The sequence below is a fragment of the Osmerus mordax genome, chromosome 6 (assembly GCF_038355195.1).
Source record: "Osmerus mordax isolate fOsmMor3 chromosome 6, fOsmMor3.pri, whole genome shotgun sequence".
Taxonomy (NCBI): Eukaryota; Metazoa; Chordata; class Actinopteri; order Osmeriformes; family Osmeridae; genus Osmerus; species Osmerus mordax.
The window spans coordinates 2227171-2249122 of NC_090055.1; the positions used below are offsets into that span (position 1 = coordinate 2227171).

Consider the following 21952-nt stretch of genomic DNA (forward strand, 5'->3'; position numbering starts at 1 on the left):
TGTGTGTGTGTGATTGGGGCAGGGGGGGTTGCCTGACACGGGGGGCCTGTGTGTTGGGGTGTGTGTTATGAGGTGTCTGCAGTTCTAATAAAGGAAAGAGCAGAGACCGTCTCGGCCTCATCATATCGCTGTACTGGAGTCTCCGTCCGGTCATCCGTCCAGAACCTTCTGGCTGTCCGACTGGATCTCAATGGGTCATCTTCTGGATCGTCTGGAGTAGATCACTTCTAAAGACGCTTCTATCTCCGTGACCTCAACCGCTGTTCTTTCGAAAAAATTTTCTTCTTTTTTTTTTTTTGGAAAATGTGTGTGTTTTTGCTTTGAAAGAGCAGATGTGTGTGTGAGTGTGTAGAGCGGGGTTGCTCGCCCGGGTTGAAATGCTGAAGCGTCCAACGGGGTTATTTTTGGGTCAGTGACAGCGAGTCAATGGCTGCAGATGCGTCGCAAAGGAAGGCTCTGAGATACCAGCAGACCCTGGTAGGTCTCTATATATCACTCCACCTGCCTGTCTGTCTGTCTGTCTGTGTGTCTGTCTATAAGGCTGATACCAACAGACCCTGGTAGGTTTCTCTGTATCACTGTGTCCAATTACCTGTTGCCGTAGCTCCTTCCAAACGCACCTCTCTTTTTCATGTCTCTCGTTCCTCTGAAGTCCTTTCGTTTCTATCTTTCACATCTCCTCTGTCCATGTGTCTGTCCATTTGTGTCTGTCGTTGGTCGCTCTCCGTCTTTCCACCATTGAGTTTATCTGTTCATCTCTCATTTACGTGTCTCATATGAACATGTCCCTCCTCTTCTCATCTAGCTGCCTCTCTGTGCTCCCCGTGTTGTGCTATGTGTGTTGTCCTGGGTGATTGTTGTCTGATTAGACAATAACAGTGTTTAATGACTTCTTGGAAGTCTGTGGTGTTGTTGCCCATGTGAGCTGGGCCTTGTAGTGGTGGCGAACAGCTGCACAACCAGGGACGCTCCCCTGACCGTCCCACGTACGCGCACCTCATCATCCTCCCTCATCATCTCCCTCTTCTTCCTCCCTCTCTGCTGGTCAGTTCACTATCATCTTTGCGACCCTCCGGTTGTCCTGATTCATCGGTGACTCCTCTTCCTGTGAGTCCAGGTTTCCCAGATAGAGGTCTTGTAAAGCGACTGCTGTTTTCATGTATGTAGGGGTAAAAATACTTGGTCCTGTACTCTGGAAACCTGAGTGCCAAGGTTCCATGTATTTATACAACATCAGCCCTCTCACGAGGAAGTCATGGGTCACTCGATCTCCTTATGGTAAACCAACTGCATTTATATTGCGCTTTTCTACCTCAGCGGCACTCAAAGCGCTTTAAAGGTTTCGCCTCTGCGACGTGGCAGAGCTGCCATGTTCAGTGCACTGAGCATGCCCACTGAGCATGCTCAGTGCTGGCCTGCCCATCAGGAACAAATTGTGGTTCGGAGTCTTGCCCCTTCCACACATGGCCAGGAAGAGTCAGGGATCGAACCACCAACCTTGTGATTCGTGTTTGACCCTCTCTACCCCCTGAACCGCAGCCCGCCTCAATCAGCTCAAACACCTGGGATTTCATGATGTCATCGTGTATTTCCCCATACACCTGTTTAGCTGTTGATCTACAATGACTTCCATAGATTAGAATAAAGTTGGATACTGATTGTTGCACAGTGATAGAGGGAAGATATTAGATGGGGAGGGAGGCATTGGCAAGAGTAGTCAGGTGAAAAGAGGGAGTCAGGTGGCTGAGCGGTTAGGGAATCGGACTAGTAATCAGAAGGTTGCAGGTTCGATTCCTGGACGTGTCAATTGACGTTGTGTCCTTGGGCAAGGCACTTCACCCTATTTGCCTCGGGGAGAATGTCCCTGTACTTACTGTAAGTCGCTCTGGATAAGAGCGTCTGCTAAATGACTAAATGTGAATGTTATGTAAATGTAGTCTGAGTGTTGGAGCAGTGTGTGTGTGTGTGAGAAAGTGTGGAGGGGAGGTGAGATAGTGTAAATACCGCCCTTCTTCCGCTCCCTCCCTCCGGCTCTGGGAGGAGATGGATGCGTGCCCGAGGCGAGTCACTAACCCCGGCCCCTGCCCGGCCTCCATGGAGCAGAGGTCAGATAAAAATAAGAAAATCTCAATTAGTCATACTATTTACAGACTTAATGTTTCTCCTCTGGAGTTACTCAGACATACATCTATCACACAGGTATGATAGCTATGATGGACCCTTTGTGGGTGTGTGTGTGTGTGTGTGTGTGTGGGCAGACTACACAGGGGGAAATTATCACTCACAAAAGGCTGGGGAGGGAGTGTGGAGAGCTGTTAATATCAGGTGGAGTCAGGTGGCTGAGCGGTGAGGGAGTCGGACTAGTAATCCGAAGGTTGCCAGTTCGATTCCCGGTCATGCCAACTGACGTTGTGTCCTTGGGCAAGGCACTTCACCCTATTTGCCTCGGGGGGGAATTTCCCTGTACTTACTGTAAGTCGCTCTGGATAAGAGCGTCTGCTAAATGACTAAATGTAAATGTAAATGTAATATCCGAGCGCTGTCTTTAGTCCGATTATTTATTAATCAGGACCACAATACGGGGAGTATGATTTCACTAAGTAGCATGTTTGGGTTCGCAGGCCAAACCCTTTTAGATGAATTGGTAGGACCGTGCTCTTGTGACTAGCAACTGTAGCCACAAGGATGTTGTGTGTCACTTCCAGGTCACACAACGGTGGTTGACCTCTGACCTGACGGAGAGGGAAGTGACCTAAGGATGTGCGGACCGGCTAAAACCTTGTGGCGATGTGGTGTGCGTGGGCACTTGTGAGTTTGTGTGAGACTTGTGGTTGTGGATGAGAAACCCTTCAGGTAAAACTATATCCCCTCTGTCGGTTTGTCTGTCTGTCTTGCTCCATGTTAATGGAATGAATCTTTATATTGAGATAATGAAAGTGAATGTTTTTGTTCTAACATTCTACAGTAGAATGCAAGATGTGTTCCATGGATAAGGATAGGATTGATACAGATATAAACAAAGAGAAAATAGGATGGCGGTGTTGTTGCACTGGGCAGAATTGTGTCAGTGATCATTGGGTCTCACCGGTGCTAAATTTAACCTCGAGTAAGGTTGCACCAAAGGGGGGGGGGGGGGGGGGGGGGACTGTGGTAGTGAGAGGGGAAATTTGAGGGTCCGGAGAGGGGGAGTGAAATAAAAGGGCAGAGGAAGGGCAAGAGACGGAGGTGATGTTGTTTTGAGAGAGGGAGAGACAATCTCTGTTGTTCTGGAGTGTGCTTTCATTATGAACACAGATGTCATGTAAGGGGTGCGTTGAACTGGGACGATTCAGTGAAATATGAAAATGTAATGCCAGTTAGAGCCTTGGTCGTTTACCACTTGCAATTACTGTCCAATACTTTGGTGCACCAAACATTCCTGGCCATGCACCTGTTCATATCCATGCCATGCTACACGTGCTGCGCTGGGATTTACAGTCACAAAAAAGTGAATGCCTTAAACACTGAACGCAGGAGTAACGGTTGCCATGGCACTACTTCCTGGTATTACTAAATCACAGTCTCACATTCATACCATGCGAACAGTCTGCCTGCCCTTGAATGGCTGGTTCAGTTAGGGTTATGGTCCTGGACTGCCTGGAGTCTCCTGGCTGACTGGCAGGCCCAGGGAATCCACCCTGCAGAATGAAAAGCTGCTGACAAGTTATTGTCAAGCCAAGTGTCTGTATTAACCTCTGGCCCTTCCTCCTGTAGTGTGTGTGTGTGTGTGTGTGTGTGTGTGTGTGAGTGTGTGTGTGTGTGTGTGCGTGTGTGTGTGTGTGTGTGTGTGGACGGACGGACGTATGTACCTGTGTATGTGTGTGGTTGCATGTGTGAGTGTGTGAGTGTGTGTGTGTGTGAGTGTGCGTGTGTGTGTGTGTGTGTGTGGACGGACGGACGTATGTACCTGTGTATGTGTGTGGTTGCATGTGTGTGTGTGTGTGTGTGTGTGTGTGAGTGTGTGTGTGTGTGTGTGTGTGTGTGAGTGTGTGTGTGTGTGTGTGTGTGTGTGAGTGTGTGTGTGTGTGTGTGTGTGTGTGTGTGTGTGTGTGTGTGTGTGTGTGTGTGTGAGTGTGCGTGTGTGTGTGTGTGTGTGTGTGTGTGTGTGCCTATAGACCAAGCATACTGTCTAACCCTCCCCTTGGTTAGGACAGGGAGCAGGCACCAGGCACAGTCTGACATCCTAAATGACAGGAACAGACAGATCTGAGACTGATTAAAAAGGAGGAGTATTATAAAAGAAAGAGGGATATCCAGAAGAAGAGAACTGGGCCTCACAGGAGGAATGATGAGGGAACGCATCAACACTTTTGAGACAGTGTTGAATGTAGACCAGATTCTGGTAAGGTCATCTTGATACGCTTGTATATGCTTGTCGATTGTATCTATCTATTGATCAACACAGGATTGATTGATTGACCCATTTGGAAGAATGCATGTCCACCCTGTTTATAGGCATGCATTATTAGTCTCTTGGATTTCTGCGGTTGGAGCCATGAATTGTTTCATTCATTATGGTCATTCAATATGTATTAATATTTCATATGGGGGATTCCCACTTGTGTCAGTCTTTGGTGAGAGAGAGAGCATACAGCTGTACCGTTTATTTGGATTCTCTATCTCTCACCTCTCAAGGGTGCGAGAGTGTTTACTTTCTGAAAAGATAAATGAATTGTTTGCCTTCGGTGTATGAGAAAGCAGCTTGGATGTGTGTGTGTGTTTGTGTGTGTGTGTGTGTTTGTGTGTCCTAATCTCTTTCTGTCCATCAATGACTGGGTCAAATTTGATCATTAACCTTCTGTCCTGGACAATGCCATATTGTTTGGTCTGACTGTACACCTACACACACACACGCACACACACAAACACACCTTCACTCTCATACACAACAACACAATTCTTTGCTGTTGCATGTTTAGGGTTAGGTACACACACACACTTACACACACACACACACACTCACACACACACACACACACACACACACACACACACAGGAGTTGCGCACCCTGCACAAGGTTGCTCATACACATTCATGTTCACAACAGGAATTTGACGTTTCTTTTTAATTAACTCTCAAAGTCGCCATGCCCTTCCCTCTCTGTATCTGTTAGCAGCTATCACTCTATCCCAGTCTCTTTCTCTAAGAGCTCATTAGATCCCACATTCGACAGGCTGTTCTAGGCCCCCTGACATCACTCCGCTCCGTGTCCCGACAGTATTAAAATAACGTGTCCTAACCAGTTCCCCTTTCAGTAAAACTACCCCTACCAGCACAAACAAAGTCAAGTGTATGTCATGGTAGTCAAGGCCACTGGGCACGGACGTGCGTACCTGGACAGTGGAGGACTTTGTACGGGGGTCATCGTGTGACACTGAGGGACTCTCAGGGTCTTGCAGTGACACTTCTGCTTCCCACGCTGTCCCTCTTTCTCTCTTCCTCCAACCCTCCCTCTTTCCCACTGTCTCTTTCTCTGCCCATCCCTCCCTCGCCTAATCGTGCAATCCGTTGATACGCAGGTTCTTTCTTCTTTTATGTTCACGCTGGGTCCTTTCCCCCATGTTGATGTTAGTCCTGTGGTCCTAACACTTGGTGCTGGTGTCGCACACACACTGAAGAACTTGGGATTGTCTAGGAGAATGGACCAGCAGGTAGTGTGCCCTGAGGCTGTATGTCTTCGGACGTTTATTCGATTGATTACTTTCCAAACGTGGTACTTTTCCACAATGTTTGAGGTCCACCTCATGCTTGTAAAACAATATTGTATTTCAATATTCAATTTATTTGAGTCTGTCCCTAAAGGAAATTTAGGATGAGAAATACTGACATTGATTGTTTTAGTAAGATGGCTCATTGATGATTTTTGCTCGAGTGCTCCAGGATTCAGCTGAAAGGTTTGAAATAAAGACAAGAAATAGTCCAGGGACAATCCAGGGAGTTTTGCATGTTTTAGATGAACACAAAACCAGGGATTGATCCCAGACAGGAATGATTAGTTTGCAAGCCATAGATTACAATACATATTACGTAACTAATACTAAGAAAACCGAAAGATACATAAACAAGTTCAAGTTCAAGTTAATTCAAAGTCAAAAGATCAAATGCTGTTTCAAATCATATATAGCGTGGAACACAAAGTCTTAAAGTAAGTCATACTATTAAACCTGGGAATAACTTAATGAGAGATGGACAGGATCCTTGTGCAACATAATATCTGTGTTTATCGTTGGCTATCAACAGCATCTGCAGTCCCAGCATTTCCATCACATACAGCACACACACACACACACATACACACATACACACACACACACACACACTCTCTCTTCTGGGAAGGACAGAAGCCAGTTCAGCCAGGGTGAGAGATCGTTTCGTGGTGGAAAGTGTTGCCCAAGTCAACAGCTGGAAGTATAGGTTGTGTGTTGAGTCAGTTTGAGTCTGTGAGTTCTCCTGAGAGGGTCTGATCCAGGCTGGTCTGCTGCCTGGCCTGCTGACTCAGCATCCTGCACAGGGGCGTGTGTGCTCACTCTGGGGCCCTCCTGGGGGACCGTGGTTGTGTGCCGGTGTACACTGTGGCGCAAGGGGTTCCTGTAGGCCGACCCAGGATCAGATTGTTGCTTTAGCTTTTTTACTTCACAGTGAAAAACGGGGAGGTGAATGCTGATCTACGATCAGATGAGTGTGTGTCTGTGTGTGTGTGTGTGTGTGTGTGTGTAGGAAGAGGATGGTGTGGAATGTTCCCTCTTCCTGGGGTCTCTTCCTCTGGTGCTTGGCTCTTCTCCAGCTCCTCTATAGAGGGAGGGGTTTTTCCGATCTCTTGTCCCGTTGACTCTATTTCTGTCCGAGAGGGTATTCAGGTTGGTGTGTATCCCTTACACATTCCCTCTCTCTACCTCGTTATCTTCTGCCTCCTCCGCCTCTCTCGCGCTCCTCACTTTTCACGTTTCCCTCGCCGGCCTGTTTCCCTCCATCTCCGTGCGCTTTGCCTTTCGTTGTCATTTGAACCTCAAGAAAAAGCATGCGCCGCTTCATAAATACCCTCCGAGAGAAAATGTGGCCGATGCAAATTGCTGCTCCCTGGTCCTGCTGTGGGTTTCTGGGTAATGTAGTCTTTCCTCTGTCTCCAGCTCTCTGGGGAGTACAGGGAGCAGCTGGGCAGCTATGCCAGGAGGGAGGCCAAGCAGTTGATGACAGAGAGACAATGGAGGAGGCAAGCAGGAGAACGCACCCCCGCCAACCCCAGACAGGGTCATGGGCGGCGACATCAGCCCCCTGTTACCATGGAGTCCTTCCTCAGTCAAACCTCTTCCATGAAGAAGCCCCGCCCCTACTCCAAATGCCAAGGTGGACAAGCACATGTGACCCACTGACTGGAAGTTAAATAAAAAAGGCACAGTTACTCATGCTTTGTGTGCACGCGTGTATGCGTGTGTGTTTGGGTGTCTGTCTTTGTATCTGTGTGTGTGTACGTGTATCTGTGTGTGTTTATGTGTATCTGTGCGTGTGTGTGTATGTGTATCTGTGTGTGTTTATGTGTATCTGTGTGTGTGCGTGTGTGTGTATGTGTATCTGTGTGTGTGCGTGTGTGTATGTGTATCTGTGTGTGTGCGTGTGTGTGTATGTGTATCTGTGTGTGTGCGTGTGTGTGTATGTGTATCTGTGTGTGTGTATGTGTATCTGTGTGTGTGTATCTGTGTGTGTGTATGTGTATCTGTGTATCTGTGTGTGTGTGTGTGTGTATGTGTATCTGTGTGTGTGTGTGTATGTGTATCTGTGTGTGTGTGTGTATGTGTATCTGTGTGTGTGTGTGTGTCTGTGTATGTGTATCTGTGTGTGTGCGTGTGTGTGTGTGTGTATCTGTGTGTGTGTCCTCAGACTGTGTGGCACGTGTCCAGAGGTACATGGTGACCAAGCTGGGGGAGGACTGGATCTTCCTGGTGCTGCTGGGCGTGACCATGGCCCTGGTGAGCTGGAGCATGGACTACGCCAGCGCCAAGAGCCTGCAAGGTACCCCACTCTCCCACACACTGCAAGGTACCCCACTCTCCCACACACTGCAAGGTACCCCACTCTCCCACACACTGCAAGGTACCCCACTCTCCCACACACTGCAAGGTACCCCACTCTCCCACACACTGCAAGGTACCCCACTCTCCCACACACTGCAAGGTACCCCACTCTCCCACACACTGCAAGGTACCCCACTCTCCCACACACTGCAAGGTACCCCACTCTCCCACACACTGCAAGGTACCCCACTCTCCCACACACTGCAAGGTACCCCACTCTCCCACACACTGCAAGGTACCCCATTCCCCCACACAGCCTGCAAGGTACCCCATTCCCCCACACAGCCTGCAAGGTACCCCATTCCCCCACACAGCTGTCCACTCGACAGACGTGCACAGATGATGACAAAGCTTGGTTGTACTGTAGGTTTGTGATTTCAGTAGTAGTTTAATTCTGTTTTTTTTTCCCTTTCTTTCTCGCTCCTTTTAATTCTCCATAAACCCCTACTCTCTCTCTCTCTCTCTCTCTCTCTCTCTCTCTCTCTCATACACAGCATACACGTGGATGCATGGGGAGTTGAGTGGTAACGTCCTGCTACAGTACCTGGCCTGGGTCACCTATCCCATGGTCCTGGTCATGTTCGCTTCTCTCTTCTGCCACCTGGTCGCCCCCCAGGCCATAGGTAAGCATCCGCATAATCATTCCCTCTCTCTCCATCTCTCCTCTCTGTGTCTCTCTCTTCAAGGCTCCGCCCACACTGTGCATGGCCTCCATGCTGCAATGTTTCAGTGCCTCCACCCCATTACACCTCCGTCTCTCTCTCCATCTCCATCTCTCTCTCCCCCGCCCTCTCTCTCGTTTCCTCACTTCTTCCCTCACTTCCTCCCTCTCTCTCTGCAGGCTCTGGTATCCCTGAGCTTAAGACCATACTGCGTGGGGTGGTGCTGAAGGAGTATTTGACCCTCAAGGCCTTCGTGGCCAAAGTGGTGGGGCTGACTGCTGGACTGGGCAGTGGCATGCCAGTGGGGAAGGAGGTACACCCCCACCTGCCCTGCCTCCCCCACCTGCCCTGCCTCCCCCACCTGCCCTGCCTCCCCCACCTGCCCTGCCTCCCCCACCTCCCCTGCCTCCCCCACCTGCCCTGCCTCCCCCACCTCCCCTGCCTCCCCCACCTGCCCTGCCTCCCCTGCCTCCCCCTTCCTCCCCCGCCTCCCCCACCTGCCCCCTCTCTCCCTCTCTCCCTCTATGTCTCTCCCTCTCTCCCTCTCTGTCTCTCTGTCTCTCCCTCTCCCGGCACGCTGGATCATAAATCATCTTCTGTCACGTTTTCTCCTCCTCCTCTCGGGACTGAAACAATTTAACTGAGCCCCTCGACAAACTCCATTCATTTTCTTCTACCGAAGGCTGGCCCACTGTCAGCCAAAGCAATTATAGAATGATTCATTTGTACTAATACAATGTGCCCCAGTTAAGAATTTGTATCACAGCAAATTGCTTCTGTCGGTGCAGTTCACAGTGACTGTTTTTGTCTCTTGTTGTTGCTGACAGTCTTCCTCCTTCCCATAATTCCTAGGGCCCATTTGTACACATCGCCAGTATCTGTGCAGCCGTGTTGAGTCAGGTCTTATCCATCTTCTCCGGAGTCTATGAGGTAAGCTGAGGCCCTGACCAAAATAAACGAAATCGCCCATAACACTCTCTCTCTCTCTTTATTGTTTTTAACTTGCATAGCTGGGGCTTGTGCAATTGCACTAACGTGTGTGTGGAATGTAGATCGCATCGCTCTCGGTGAACCCTGTCTCCGAGGCACGAGTAGCTTACATTTTTCTTTTAACTGGTGTTGTTTTCTTTCGCATTCTATTTCTGTCTCTCTGTCTCTCTCTTTCTCCCGCTCTGTGCCTCTCATGTCTTTGTATCGGCCGTCCCTCTCACACCTCGCCCATGTTTGTGTCTGTCTGTATTAATAGTGTGATGGTCATGTCTGGCATGTGTATTAACAGTGACCTCCGCTCTCCCTGTCTCGCTCCACCCCCTCTCTCCTCCCCCTTCCCCCCTCCTCCCATACCCCGCCCCTCCTTCCTCCACCCCGTATCCCCCCCTCCTGTGTCACCCCTCCTACTCCCCCCCCCCCCCCACCCCCACCCACCCTCTCTCTTTCCTCCCTCCTTCCTCGTTGCTGTCTCTCTTTCTCCGCACCCCCCCCCCCTCCCCTCCCCAGAATAGCGGACATAACCAGGACCTGCTGGTGTGTGCGTGTGCAGTGGGAGTGGCCACCTGCTTCGCTGCCCCAGTAGGAGGCAAGTCCCGCCCACCTGCCCGGCGGCGTCCAGCTGCTGAGGGCTTGGTGCTGCCTCCAGGGCCTGGTCTGGAGTCAGCTGTCGCTGCTTAAACACTCAGCCCCAGGGGCAGCACAGACCTGATCCTGGATCAGTATCTATCGGCAACATCAAGCCACACATGTAGTGGGATGCAGCAGGCCGTCCGTGCTGGGATTGTCGCAGATAGAACATCACACAAACGCTGTAGCATCCTCTGTTCTGGGTGATGTGTTTCCTGCCTTGAGAGGTTTCTATCTGTTCTTTTTCTGCTCTGTCTCATCTGCTGCTGTCTGTGGCTGGCTCTGCCTTGTGATTTTCTTTGTTTGGATTCAGCTTCTGTTTGTTTTTGCCCTCTGTGCCTCCTGTCCTCCCGATGCTGTTCCGGTGACCATTATTCATTCACTTTATTCCTTTTTCTCCCTTCTCTTCTGCACTCTCTCTCCCCCTGCTTCCCCCTTCTGGCTCTCTGCCTCCCGCCCACTTCACCCTTCTCCTCTCTTCCTTCACATGCGTCCTTCCTTCCTTTCCTCCTCTCACTCTCTCCACATGCCTGTTCTTTATTCCCCCCCCCCACCCCTCTCCCCCCCCCCCCTGCTGTCCCTCTCTCTGTCTCTGTGTCTCTCTTGTCTGTGTCAGTAGAATCCCTATGGTTACACAGACATTCTGACAGTAGGCTGTGCTGTTGGGGTGGGCTGCTGCTTTGGAACACCACTAGGAGGTACTGTTCCCCTCGTCCCTCTCACATCCACCCTACACCCACCCTACATCCACCCTACCCCCACCCTGCACTCACCCTACATCCACCCTACATCCACCCTACACTCACCCTACATCCACCCTACATCCACCCTACACTCACCCTACACCCACCCTACATCCACCCTACACTCACCCTACACTCACCCTACATCCACCCTACATCCACCCTACACTCACCCTACATCCACCCTACATCCACCCTACATCCACCCTACACTCACCCTACACCCACCCTACATCCACCCTACACTCACCCTACACCCACCCTACATCCACCCTACACTCACCCTACACTCACCCTACATCCACCCTACACTCACCCTACATCCACCCTACATCCACCCTACATCCACCCTACACTCACCCTACACCCACCCTACATCCACCCTACATCCACCCTACACTCACCCTACATCCACCCTACATCCACCCTACACTCACCCTACATCCACCCTACATCCACCCTACATCCACCCTACACCCACCCTACACTCACCCTACATCCACCCTACATCCACCCTACACTCACCCTACATCCACCCTACATCCACCCTACATCCACCCTACACCCACCCTACACTCACCCTACATCCACCCTACATACGAAAGAGATGGCAAAGAGATGGGAGGAGAGGTATATTTCTTCCTTGTGACATGTTTATGTTAGCTGTAACTTCGTGAACCAATATTTCAATCTCCTGTTTGCTGAACCTTCTTTTTCTTTTCCTTGAATCACCCATGGTGGCAGTAACATGCAGGCGATGTCTCCCGTCTTTTAACGGCGCGCTAATTAACACTAAAGGGCGGAGTAAGGTGCTGATTGCCCGACGAGGATCTGGTTTGATAAATACCACGCAAAATGCGGAAATACACTGTGCGCTATTTGCGGTTGGGCAAAGGCGCAGATTAAGCTGCAGCCCTCAGTCTCTCAATTTAAAATCCACAAGATCCTGCCAACTCATCCCAAAATAGGAGCACCAAGAAACAAACACGCTTGGCGACATGAAAGCAAGACTTTTCTCTCGTACTTAAATATTGTTTTTTTATCTTCTCGTTTCATCTTGCCCAGAGTCATGTCACTGACGAGCTCTTCTGTTTATTTTACTTGCACACTGATTATCTCTCTGTGAGGGGGGTTGTTTGTGTGCGGGTGAGTGTGTGTGTGTGCGGGTGTGTGTGTACTAAATGAGTACTTCTCCTGTTGTGTATAATTACACCCCTAGATTGAAGTGCCTCTGGTCTCATTCTGCTTACTTAACTCAAATTTCTCTCCCCTGCTCCATCTTCCTCTCCCTCATTTTCTCTTGTTCTCTCCCTCTTTTGCTGCCCCCCTCCATCCTTCACGTTTCCTTCTCTCTCTATCTCCCCCCTCTCTCTCTCTCCCTTCACCTCTCTCTATATTCTCCACTCTCTCCCCCTTTTATCTCTCTCTATCTCCACCCTCTCTCTACCCCCTCTCTCTCTTTACTTCTCTCTATCTCAACCCTCTCTCTCCCCCTTCACCTGTCTCTCCCCCCTCTCTCTCTCTCTCTCTCTCTCTCTCTCTCTCTCTCTCTCTCTCTCTCTCTCTCTCTCTCTCTCTCTCTCTCTCTCTACAGGGGTGTTGTTCAGTATTGAGGTCACGTCTACCTACTTTGCAGTGAGGAATTACTGGAGAGGCTACTTTGCTGCCACGTTCAGTGCCTTCATATTCAGGGTGCTCTCTGTGTGGAACACTGACGCTGGTGAGGCTCAGGAAACCAGCTACACACACCACACACACACACTACACCCACACACACACACACACACACCTACACACACACAGGTGTCTTTTCTGCTTTCACGAATCAGTGTGTCCAATCATGTACTGCCACGGAATGTGGTCTTGTAGGAGATGGTTGACATAAAATCATTGTTTTGACTTTGCAGCATGTTGTGCTTTATGTTGTAGTCACCATCACGGCTCTCTTCAAAACCAACTTCCGAATGGACTTCCCGTTTGACTTGCAGGAGCTTCCTGCGTTTGCAATTATTGGGTGAGATGACAGCACTCTGGTGTTTACATGTGTGTGTGTGTGTGTGTGTGTGTGTGCTTCCCTCTCAACCTCTCTCTCCTTTCAGGATCTCATGCGGGTTCCTGGGGGCGTTCTTTGTGTACCTGAACCGACAGGTGGTGCTGGTCATGAGACGGCAGACCGCACTCACACGCTTCCTAACCAAGCAGTGAGATAACACACACACACCTTGCCCTATCCCCCCCACACACACACACACACTCCACCCTCCAACACACACACACCTTGCCCTATCCCCCCCACACACACACACACACTCCACCCTCCAACACACACACACTTTGCCCTATCCCCCCCACACACACACACTCCACCCTCCAACACACACACACCTTGCCCTATCCCCCCCACACACACTCCACCCTCCAACACACACACACCTTGCCCTATCCCCCCCCCACACACACTCCACCCTCCAACACACACACACCTTGCCCTATCCCCCCCCCACACACACTCCACCCTCCAACACACACACACCTTGCCCTATCCCCCCCCACTCCACCCTGCAACACTTAAAGCCTTTCTGCCCGCCTTTTATTCAATAGGGACATTCACTTATCTGAATACCTGACCAGTCAGGGTACATTACTCTCCAGCATTAGGGGAGAGAGATCTGCACATGTGGTCTGTTGTCATTGTTCCACCCTAGCAGTCAGAACCAGGATGAGAATCCAACTCATTCAACTCCATTACTGGCCTCAATTACTTGTGATGTCGCTACAAAGTGGGTTTGTAAGAGCGGGCTGTGGGAGTTCCTGTTAATGCTCTTCCAATTGTGTGTGCGTGTTTGGTGTGTGTGTATGTTTGGTGTGTGTGCGTGTGTGTGTGTTTGGTGTGTGTGCGTGTGTGTGTGTTTGGTGTGTGTGCGTGTGTGTGTGTTTGGTGTGTGTGTGTGTTTGGTCTGTGTGTGTGTGCGTGTGTGTGTGTGTGTGTGTGTCGTTCCAGCCGTTTGATTTACCCAGGGGCAGTTACACTGATCATCGCCACCATCACGTTTCCTCCAGGGTTCGGACAGTTCATGGCCGGAGAGGTCAGTGATGGTCATTACTTCAGCTGTTGTCGTTCACTGATAGTATGAGAAGAAGTCTGCCTCAAAGGCCACGAATCCTAGCTCTCATTCTCTCTCTGTCTCTCTTGTTCTTCTTCAGCTTATGCCCAGGGAATGTATAAACTCGCTCTTTGATAATTTCACCTGGACCAAAATCTTGGAGGCCCCCCTCCCCCCTGGTCTGGGGCGCTCCAGCGCGTGGCTCCACCCCCAAGTCAGCGTGTTCGTCATCCTCATCCTCTTCTTCATCATGAAGGTGCGTCTGCCCTCTGAGCTTTCAGATCGGGGGGGTGTGTGTGTGTGTGTGTGTGTGTGTGTGTGTGTGTGTGTGTGTGTGTGTGTGTGTGTGTGTGTGTGTTTGTGTGTGTGTGTGTGTGTGTGTGTGTGTGTGTGTTTGTGTGTGTGTGTGTGTGTGTGTGTGTGTGTTTGTGTGTGTGTGTGTGTGTGTGTGTGTGTGTGTGTGTGTGTTTGTGTGTGTGTGTGTGTGTGTGTGTGTGTGTGTGTGTGTGTGTGTGTGTGGGTGTGTGTGTGTGTGTGTGTGTGTGTGTGTGTGTGTGTGTTTGTGTGTGTGTGTGTGTGTGTGTGTGTGGGTTTGTGTGACCCTGACCGTTATGCCAACCGACTTTTCTAAATGCAAACATTCTCGTCATTTTCGTAATGTCTGTGGTTTAGTTCTGGATGTCTGCTGTTTCCACCACGATGCCCATCCCCTCTGGTGCCTTCATGCCCGTGTTCATACTAGGTAAGACATCCAGGCTGACAGGGTGGCAGCACATCTGACTACGTATAAAGTTTTACACTCTGGCACCAAGCCGGCTCCTTCAGTCTTTATCGTCTTCTCCTCCAATGTTCCTGTCTCGCCTGTAGGGGCAGCATTCGGACGTCTGGTTGGCGAGATCATGGCCACTCTTTTCCCAAACGGGATCCTTTTTGACGGGATAGTCTACCGCATTCTCCCTGGGGGCTACGCCGTCATAGGTAACCCTCTCAACAGTAGTAGAATCATCCCATTTACGTTCACAAAATGTATTATGTGGCACGTTTCTTTCCACGCCTGTTAATCACTGTTTAAGATCATATGAAAGTCGAAAAAAGAAGTTCCAACTGCCGAAATTCTGGACGATATTTTGAACATTCTTTTTTGTGTGCGCAGGTGCAGCAGCCCTGACGGGGGCGGTCACCCACACGGTGTCGACGGCGGTCATCTGCTTCGAGCTCACAGGCCAGATCTCCCACATCCTGCCCATGATGGTGGCAGTGATCCTGGCCAACATGGTTGCCCAGGGCCTGCAGCCGTCTCTCTACGACTCCATCATCCAGGTCAAGAAGCTGCCTTACTTGCCTGAGCTGGCCCTCGGACACATCAGGTACCGTGGACTCCATCATGGCTCAATCATTTTGGCGCGCGCCATTTTGGCTCAAGCCATTTTGTCTCAAGCCACTCCAGTTTCTGTGTTCATCATTAACCAGCGGGTCACTTATTCGTCTCTCTCCTTCACCAGCAAGTACAACATCTTTGTTGAGGACATCATGGTACGGAAGGTGAACTTCCTGTCCTCTCATTCGACCTACAGGGAGTTGAGCCACCTTCTAGATTCCACCTCCCTCAAGACCATCCCGTTAGTCGACTCCAAGGGTGAGACCGAGTGTCTGCTTCGTCCCGACGCTTTTAAGCTCCGTGCTAAATTCCCCACCCCCTTCCTTCCTTCCTTCCTCTCTCAGAATCCATGATCCTATTGGGCTCCATCGAGAGGACCGAGCTCCAGGCCCTCTGTGATTGGTGGCTGTCGGCCGATAGGCGGGTCTTTGAGCAAGGCCAGGGGTCAGCGAGCACCAAGGCCAGCTGGGAGTCGTTCACCTTGGTGGATGAGGAGGGAGGCGAGCGGGGCGGAGACAAGGTGGGTGCTAGACTCAGACAGGCTGCTGACACACCTGTGCAGAGCTGGTCATCTTCGACATCTAATAAAAGTCGAATTAGGGAGTCAGGTGGCTGAGCGGTTAGGGAATCGGGCTAGTAATCTGAAGGTTGCCGGTTCGATTCCCGGCTGTAAAAAATTACGTTGTGTCCTTGGGCAAGGCACTTCACCCTACTTGCCTCAGGGAGAATGTCCCTGTACTTATTGTAAGTCGCTCTGGATAAGAGCGTCTGCTAAATGACTAAATGTAAATCTAGTTAAAGTCTTTCTTTGTTTTGCCAGACCACTCCAGTCCAGGATGAACGCAACGGGCCCCTCAGAGCCCCCCGATCGCAGGAACTCTCCACCAATCACGCCGGTTCAGGTGGGACGGCTTCGCAGAGCTGATTCAGTCAGACTTTTGGCGCCCTTCATTTCCTGCTAATGCTTTTTCCATATCCTGTCCTCAGACAAGCGCAGACTCCAGTCTGTGAGGAGAACTTTCCAGCGCCTCTTCTCGTCTGTCTCTTCCTCCTCGGGCCAGACAGACACTCAGGTACCAGCCTGGACATCGCTGACTTTTCACTCCAGATCTATGATCAGGGTCTCCATTCCCTACTCAGTATTTGAACCATGGAGAGGGGAAAACAGCAAAACTAATCTTAGATCAGCCACAGGAGCAATTACATTTTGTGTCCACCAGGTGTGCGTGGACTTACATAACTGGTGATACACGAAATCACGATGATTTGAAAGTGATTTCTCACCCTGTTATGGAGCCTTAAAACCACCAGGGGGCAGATGATTGACATAAATCTGTAACCCTGACAGCTCTCTCTCTCCTACTCCCCTCCCACTCCTCCCCCTCTTTCTCTAGGAGTCACCCTCTCCCCATACTGACACCATGTCCCAAGAGGAGGTAAAATATCGTATTGACTGACTATCTATAACAAGCCAGCCATTACATGTTTCAGTGGATAACTGTAGACAGCATGTTGTACATTTTGGTGTCAATCACTCCACATCTGCACTGTGATTGGCCAACACAGATCAAAGTCTGGGAGGAAGCAGAGCTGGACAAACCAATCGACGTGGATCAGATACGCGTAGATCCCTCCCCCTTTCAGCTGGTGGAAAGGACGTCCTTACACAAGGTGTCACACAGAAGTATTCGCACCCGTGACAACACCACCACCAACCAAACACCTGTAACCATGCCTACTGTATTACAACAGCTGTCAAAACGCAACACCAGTAACCATGCCTACTGTATGACAACAGCTGTCAAAACGCAACACCAGTAACCATGCCTACTGTATGACAACAGCTGTCAAAACGCGACACCAGTAACCATACGTACGACACCAGCTGTGCCCGCTTGGCTGTTTCTTCAGAGGCTGAAGTGAAACTAGAAATGGTGGATGGTGTCTGGACAGCTGACTCACAACATAATGACATTTTTACAGGACATTGATTAGTATCGTCAGTAATGTTTTTTTGTGTGTCTCTCTCCCTCGCCCTCTCTCTCCCTCTCTCTCTCCCTCTCTCTCTCTCTCTCTCTCTCTCTCTCTCTCTCTCTCTCTCTCTCTCTCTCAGACCCACACCCTCTTCTCACTGCTTGGTCTCAGTAATGCCTATGTCACCAGCATTGGGAAACTGGTGGGTGTTGTGGCATTGAATGAGGTGAGGTCACCTTCTCTCTCTCTGTCTGTCTCTGTCTGTATGTGTAAGCATTCCTCTGTGTCATCTGTCTGTTCCTGAAACAAGACATCACAGAGTCCTGGCGAGCTCACAGTTGTTACGTGGGCCTTGGCTAGCTTCGCTAACCGTCTGTGTCATGCTCGAGTCGTGCCGTGATTCATGCCGTCGCAGCGTGCTTAATCAGCATCCATCCCTCTCAGCACGTATCTCAACCAACAACCGAGCAGACTTGTCGATCTGCTCCCGAACCCTCAGTCTGACTAGTTCAATCTTTGTCCTCCTCTCCTCCTTCCCCTCCATCTTCCCCCTCTCCTTCCGTGTCCATCTCCCTCCCAGCTGCAGAAGGCCATTGAGGGCTCAACCCGGAGCGGGGTGAGGTTGCGCCCCCCGCTGGCCAGTTTCCGAGACGCCAGCAGGAAGGCAAAGAAGCACCAGCCCCCGCCGTCCACCCCATCCTCGCCCACCCGGGAGAGGGAGCTGTGGGGCGAGGGGAGCAGGAGGGAGGCCCAGGAGGGCGGGAGGAGGGAGACCAAGGAGGAGCCGGGGAGGAAAGGAGGCTCCTCCAGTGGAGGTACGGAGTGTGGGCCCTCACCCCAGGGAAGCGTCCGGAGCGACGGCCCTGAGATAGACTCTCCTCCCCTGGAAACCTTCTCCCCCTCTACCCCCTCCACCTCCACTCCTGCCAGCCCTGTCTTCACTCTCTCATCCCTCCATTCTGTGCCGGAGGAGGAGAAAGAGGAGGAACGGGACAGCGAGGAGGAGTCTGACGAGCCCATTTAGGTGGATACCGTTTTTCTCCTCTTTGACAGACTTCTTTTCAAGGTGCATGCTGGGAAAGGTTTCGGGGTGGGGCTTGTTGGAGACTACACTGACGCTCGGCTGTCAGAATGCAGGAAGAGCCGTTGCAGAAGAACGGTGCTTCTGGGACTTGTAGTCCTGGGAGTTGTTTTTTATTGGGTGGCCATGTTTTTTTTCTTCTTCTTCTTCTCTCAGTTTCTCAGGTGTATTCATTGCGTCTTTAAAACTCCAGACATTGACAGATGTTTCTCATCTTCTCACATTCTGTACCTGTGCCTCTGAAAGTGAATATATGTCCCTGTTCCACCACAGATTAAAACACTGTAACGTGTAGTGTAGGTACACTGTTTGTGTCACTGTCAGAGACACATACCTCCATGGCACAATAACTGACAAAAATGAAATGAGTTGAATACTGAAATTATATTGTTAGTCGAGATGCAACAGACAGTGATTCTTGATCACGAATCAAATGTTTACTAATGTGAATAAAAATAATTTTAGAGTACAGTTCGTACTGCATCTCCGATATGTTCATTCATGCCGATGCTTGTAATGGTAATTTGGGGAAATATAATAAGTACTTCAATCTGTCCACTGTCTTTTCCTTTGAAGTTGTACCACCCATTGCACTACAACAGGTATCCGTAACAGATGAAGTCCTGTGAAAGTCAAGTCTGGTAATAACTTTCCACAACAACATTGTGTTTCAGTGTCACGGTCTCATGTGAGTGTGAGTGATTGTCCGTGTCTCTCTGAGTTTGTCTGACATTGACGCTTTCCTAACACCCGGACGCCAGATGACCTGGAAACATTCCTACTACCCACGGGTGGGTAAACATCTACATTTACTCATTTAGCAGACGCTCTTATCCAGAGCGGCTTACAGTAAGTACAGGGACATTCCCCCCCAGGCAAGTAGGGTGACATGGTTGCGTTTTTTTGGTAAGACGACTGCACAGGGATCGGCAACTGCAGAGTCATCCAGGCAGACGTGGCGAAGGGGGTTATCCCTTGTGCTGCCTTCGGGTCACATGACCCAAAGGTTCACAACGAACCATTGTTGTGTTTACCCAATACAAAAACAAATAAATAGCATTTTCTTTCAACCTTCGCAATGTGGGGGGTCTGAGACAGCCCGACGGTTAAAAGAAAATTCCTCACTTTGTTTTTGTATGCGGTAAAGTTGTCGCAATACGATGGTGGGTCACAATGACTGATGGGTCAGAATGACCCGAAGATAACACACGTGTTAAAGGTTTGAAGGGGTTGAGGAGAGCAGGATAAGGTAGCTGAGCTAACCTCCACAGCATCAGGAAATGTCAACTGTTCTCGTTGGTCAAAGATGTACACACAAACACATCAGGACTTCTCATTTGTTTTTGTTTATTTGCGCTTTCTCCATAGTTCTTGTTGTTTAGGATGGGAAAGAAGGGAGAAAGACAGAGGGAGGAAGGAGGGGTGGAGGTTGGTTCGTGCAGGAGAAAGAGAGGGGAAAGGGGTGAAAAAGAGGGAGAGAGAGACAGAGGTTCACATCGGAGGGAGGGAGAGAGACCATTTGGAAGAACCATCTTGTAACAACCTTCCAACTACATGCATAGGTATGAGTGGTACACACTGGGATTGCCAGTTACATCTCAAATGAAAACATACTCAATCCTTTCAACTGTATACAAGTGTTTTTACTTCAGGTTCTGTGCCACGCGGTTCCAAAATGATCAAACATTTATACTAAATGTCTGATTGCCTCAAATCCACCTTTGGTCAAGTGTAAGATTTGTTTTAAAGTTGTTGTTTTTTACCGGCAGTGATTCTTCCAACGAGAGCAGGCGTGTACATCAACAGACATAAAGACAGACAGACACAAATTTACAGACCAGGTACAAAGAGACAGAAAGAGGAGGAAGAGAGGAAGAAAGGCAAAAATACCAGAAGCAGATACAGTGTCATGCCTGCAGACAAGTTGCTTAGGCAACTGAAAAATGGCAGTAGGATGATACAAAAGAAGAAATCAACTGAAAATCAGTCGGTTAACAACATCGGAGGAAAATACATTTGGCTTCTTGTTATTCGTTTATTTCATTCATTTATTTCTTAATCGTCAAAAAAAGAAATAAAAAGCCTTTGTTTGGGCAGTACCGTTAGGTGGTTTCGTGTTGGTACTATTTTCAAATAAACCCCCTGCTTAGAAAACACCATCCTGTTATTGTACAATTTATTCTACAAGGCTACTCAAGCAGGTTCACTGTAATCTGCCGCAGACTGCGCTATAGTGTCATGAACCAAACGGTTCAAGAAACCAAAACAACGATACTACCCTCCACTCAAAAGGCCAATTCCTACCTAAAAGAATAAACTTTGTACAAGCTGTCATGGTATCTCCCCCCCCCCCCCAAATAATTCCTAAATAAATAAATGAATATGGGTCATGGTGTGAAGGGTTCCAGCTGTGTGCTCAAGCTCCAAATCCAGCGGTTGTGGGAAGCAGCCAAGCGTAACTGACGTGAGAGTCAGCTTCTCTGTCTGAAGCGGCGGTTTTACCGAAGCTGTGCCGCCTACACACCAATGACTCATATTCTTGATTTATACCGGGAGGGGGGGTTTCAACTGTTCCGTAGAAAAATAAACATTGTCCCAACATTGCATAAATTATCAATCACGAAATAAATCATTCAAGTCAATAAAACATTTTTTTTTTGATCGTAAAAGTTTGTCACACAATCATCAAAGTGGAAGGAGAAGTTCTCCGACAACAGAAAGATACTCATGACCAGTATGTGTTGTGTACGGTTCCTCTGTGATTCATGCAGACAGTCCAGTTCCTCCAATATCAGGTAGACTACACTACATTGTTAACTAGTTCTTTTCTCTTTCACACACACACACACACACACACACACACACACACACACCCTGGCTTACTCAGCCATCCCACCCCGCATGGGTCTCGTCCTCATCGCCATGACGATGAGCAGGAAGACACTGATCGATCCAGTTCTAGTTCTACTCAGATCTAGTTCTACTCAGATCTAGTTCTACTCGGTTCTGATCCCTGAATGACTTGAATGGTGGACAATCCTCCAAGGAGTTGCTTTGACCCTCCACTGGTGGACTTCACAACCGAAATCCAACATTCCTATACATGCCTCTGGTCACACTATTTACAACGTTGACATTCCCATGTTCGTTATTACTTCTCCACTGTGTGTCATGATGACTCAAACACAGGTTTGACTTGGGAGCTAGATAGGGAAAAAGAGAGATCCCCCAAAAGAATTTGGGATGATGACGAGTAGAAAAATAAAGAACCGACAGTGGATTAA

At 49.5% G+C, this 21952-nt stretch overlaps 1 protein-coding gene across 1 annotated transcript; it reads left to right on the top strand.

Annotated features, from left to right (window-relative positions):
- The first annotated feature begins 136 nt into the window (after window positions 1–136).
- Window positions 137–19218, top strand: clcn1b (chloride channel, voltage-sensitive 1b). The gene is made up of 23 exons (XM_067238588.1): window positions 137–477; window positions 7168–7384; window positions 7916–8047; window positions 8604–8732; window positions 8951–9084; window positions 9624–9701; window positions 11008–11086; window positions 12726–12851; window positions 13061–13145; window positions 13231–13332; window positions 14133–14217; window positions 14336–14491; window positions 14908–14977; window positions 15103–15213; window positions 15389–15602; window positions 15738–15871; window positions 15958–16133; window positions 16434–16515; window positions 16601–16686; window positions 17008–17049; window positions 17180–17284; window positions 17727–17813; window positions 18168–19218. The coding sequence occupies exons 1-23, from the start codon at window positions 427–429 to the stop codon at window positions 18609–18611; spliced, it is 2925 nt and encodes a 974-aa protein (XP_067094689.1). The 5' UTR covers window positions 137–426; the 3' UTR covers window positions 18612–19218.
- Window positions 19219–21952: the final 2734 nt, after the last annotated feature.

Bases quoted from the DNA above. Each gene is read 5' to 3' on its own strand.
- clcn1b (XM_067238588.1), top strand. From the start codon at position 427: ATGGCTGCAGATGCGTCGCAAAGGAAGGCTCTGAGATACCAGCAGACC. The intron at 7,385-7,915 runs GTGGACAAGCAC...GTGTGTCCTCAG, and splicing joins CCCCTACTCCAAATGCCAAG to ACTGTGTGGCACGTGTCCAG. The intron at 9,085-9,623 runs GTACACCCCCAC...CATAATTCCTAG, and splicing joins GCATGCCAGTGGGGAAGGAG to GGCCCATTTGTACACATCGC.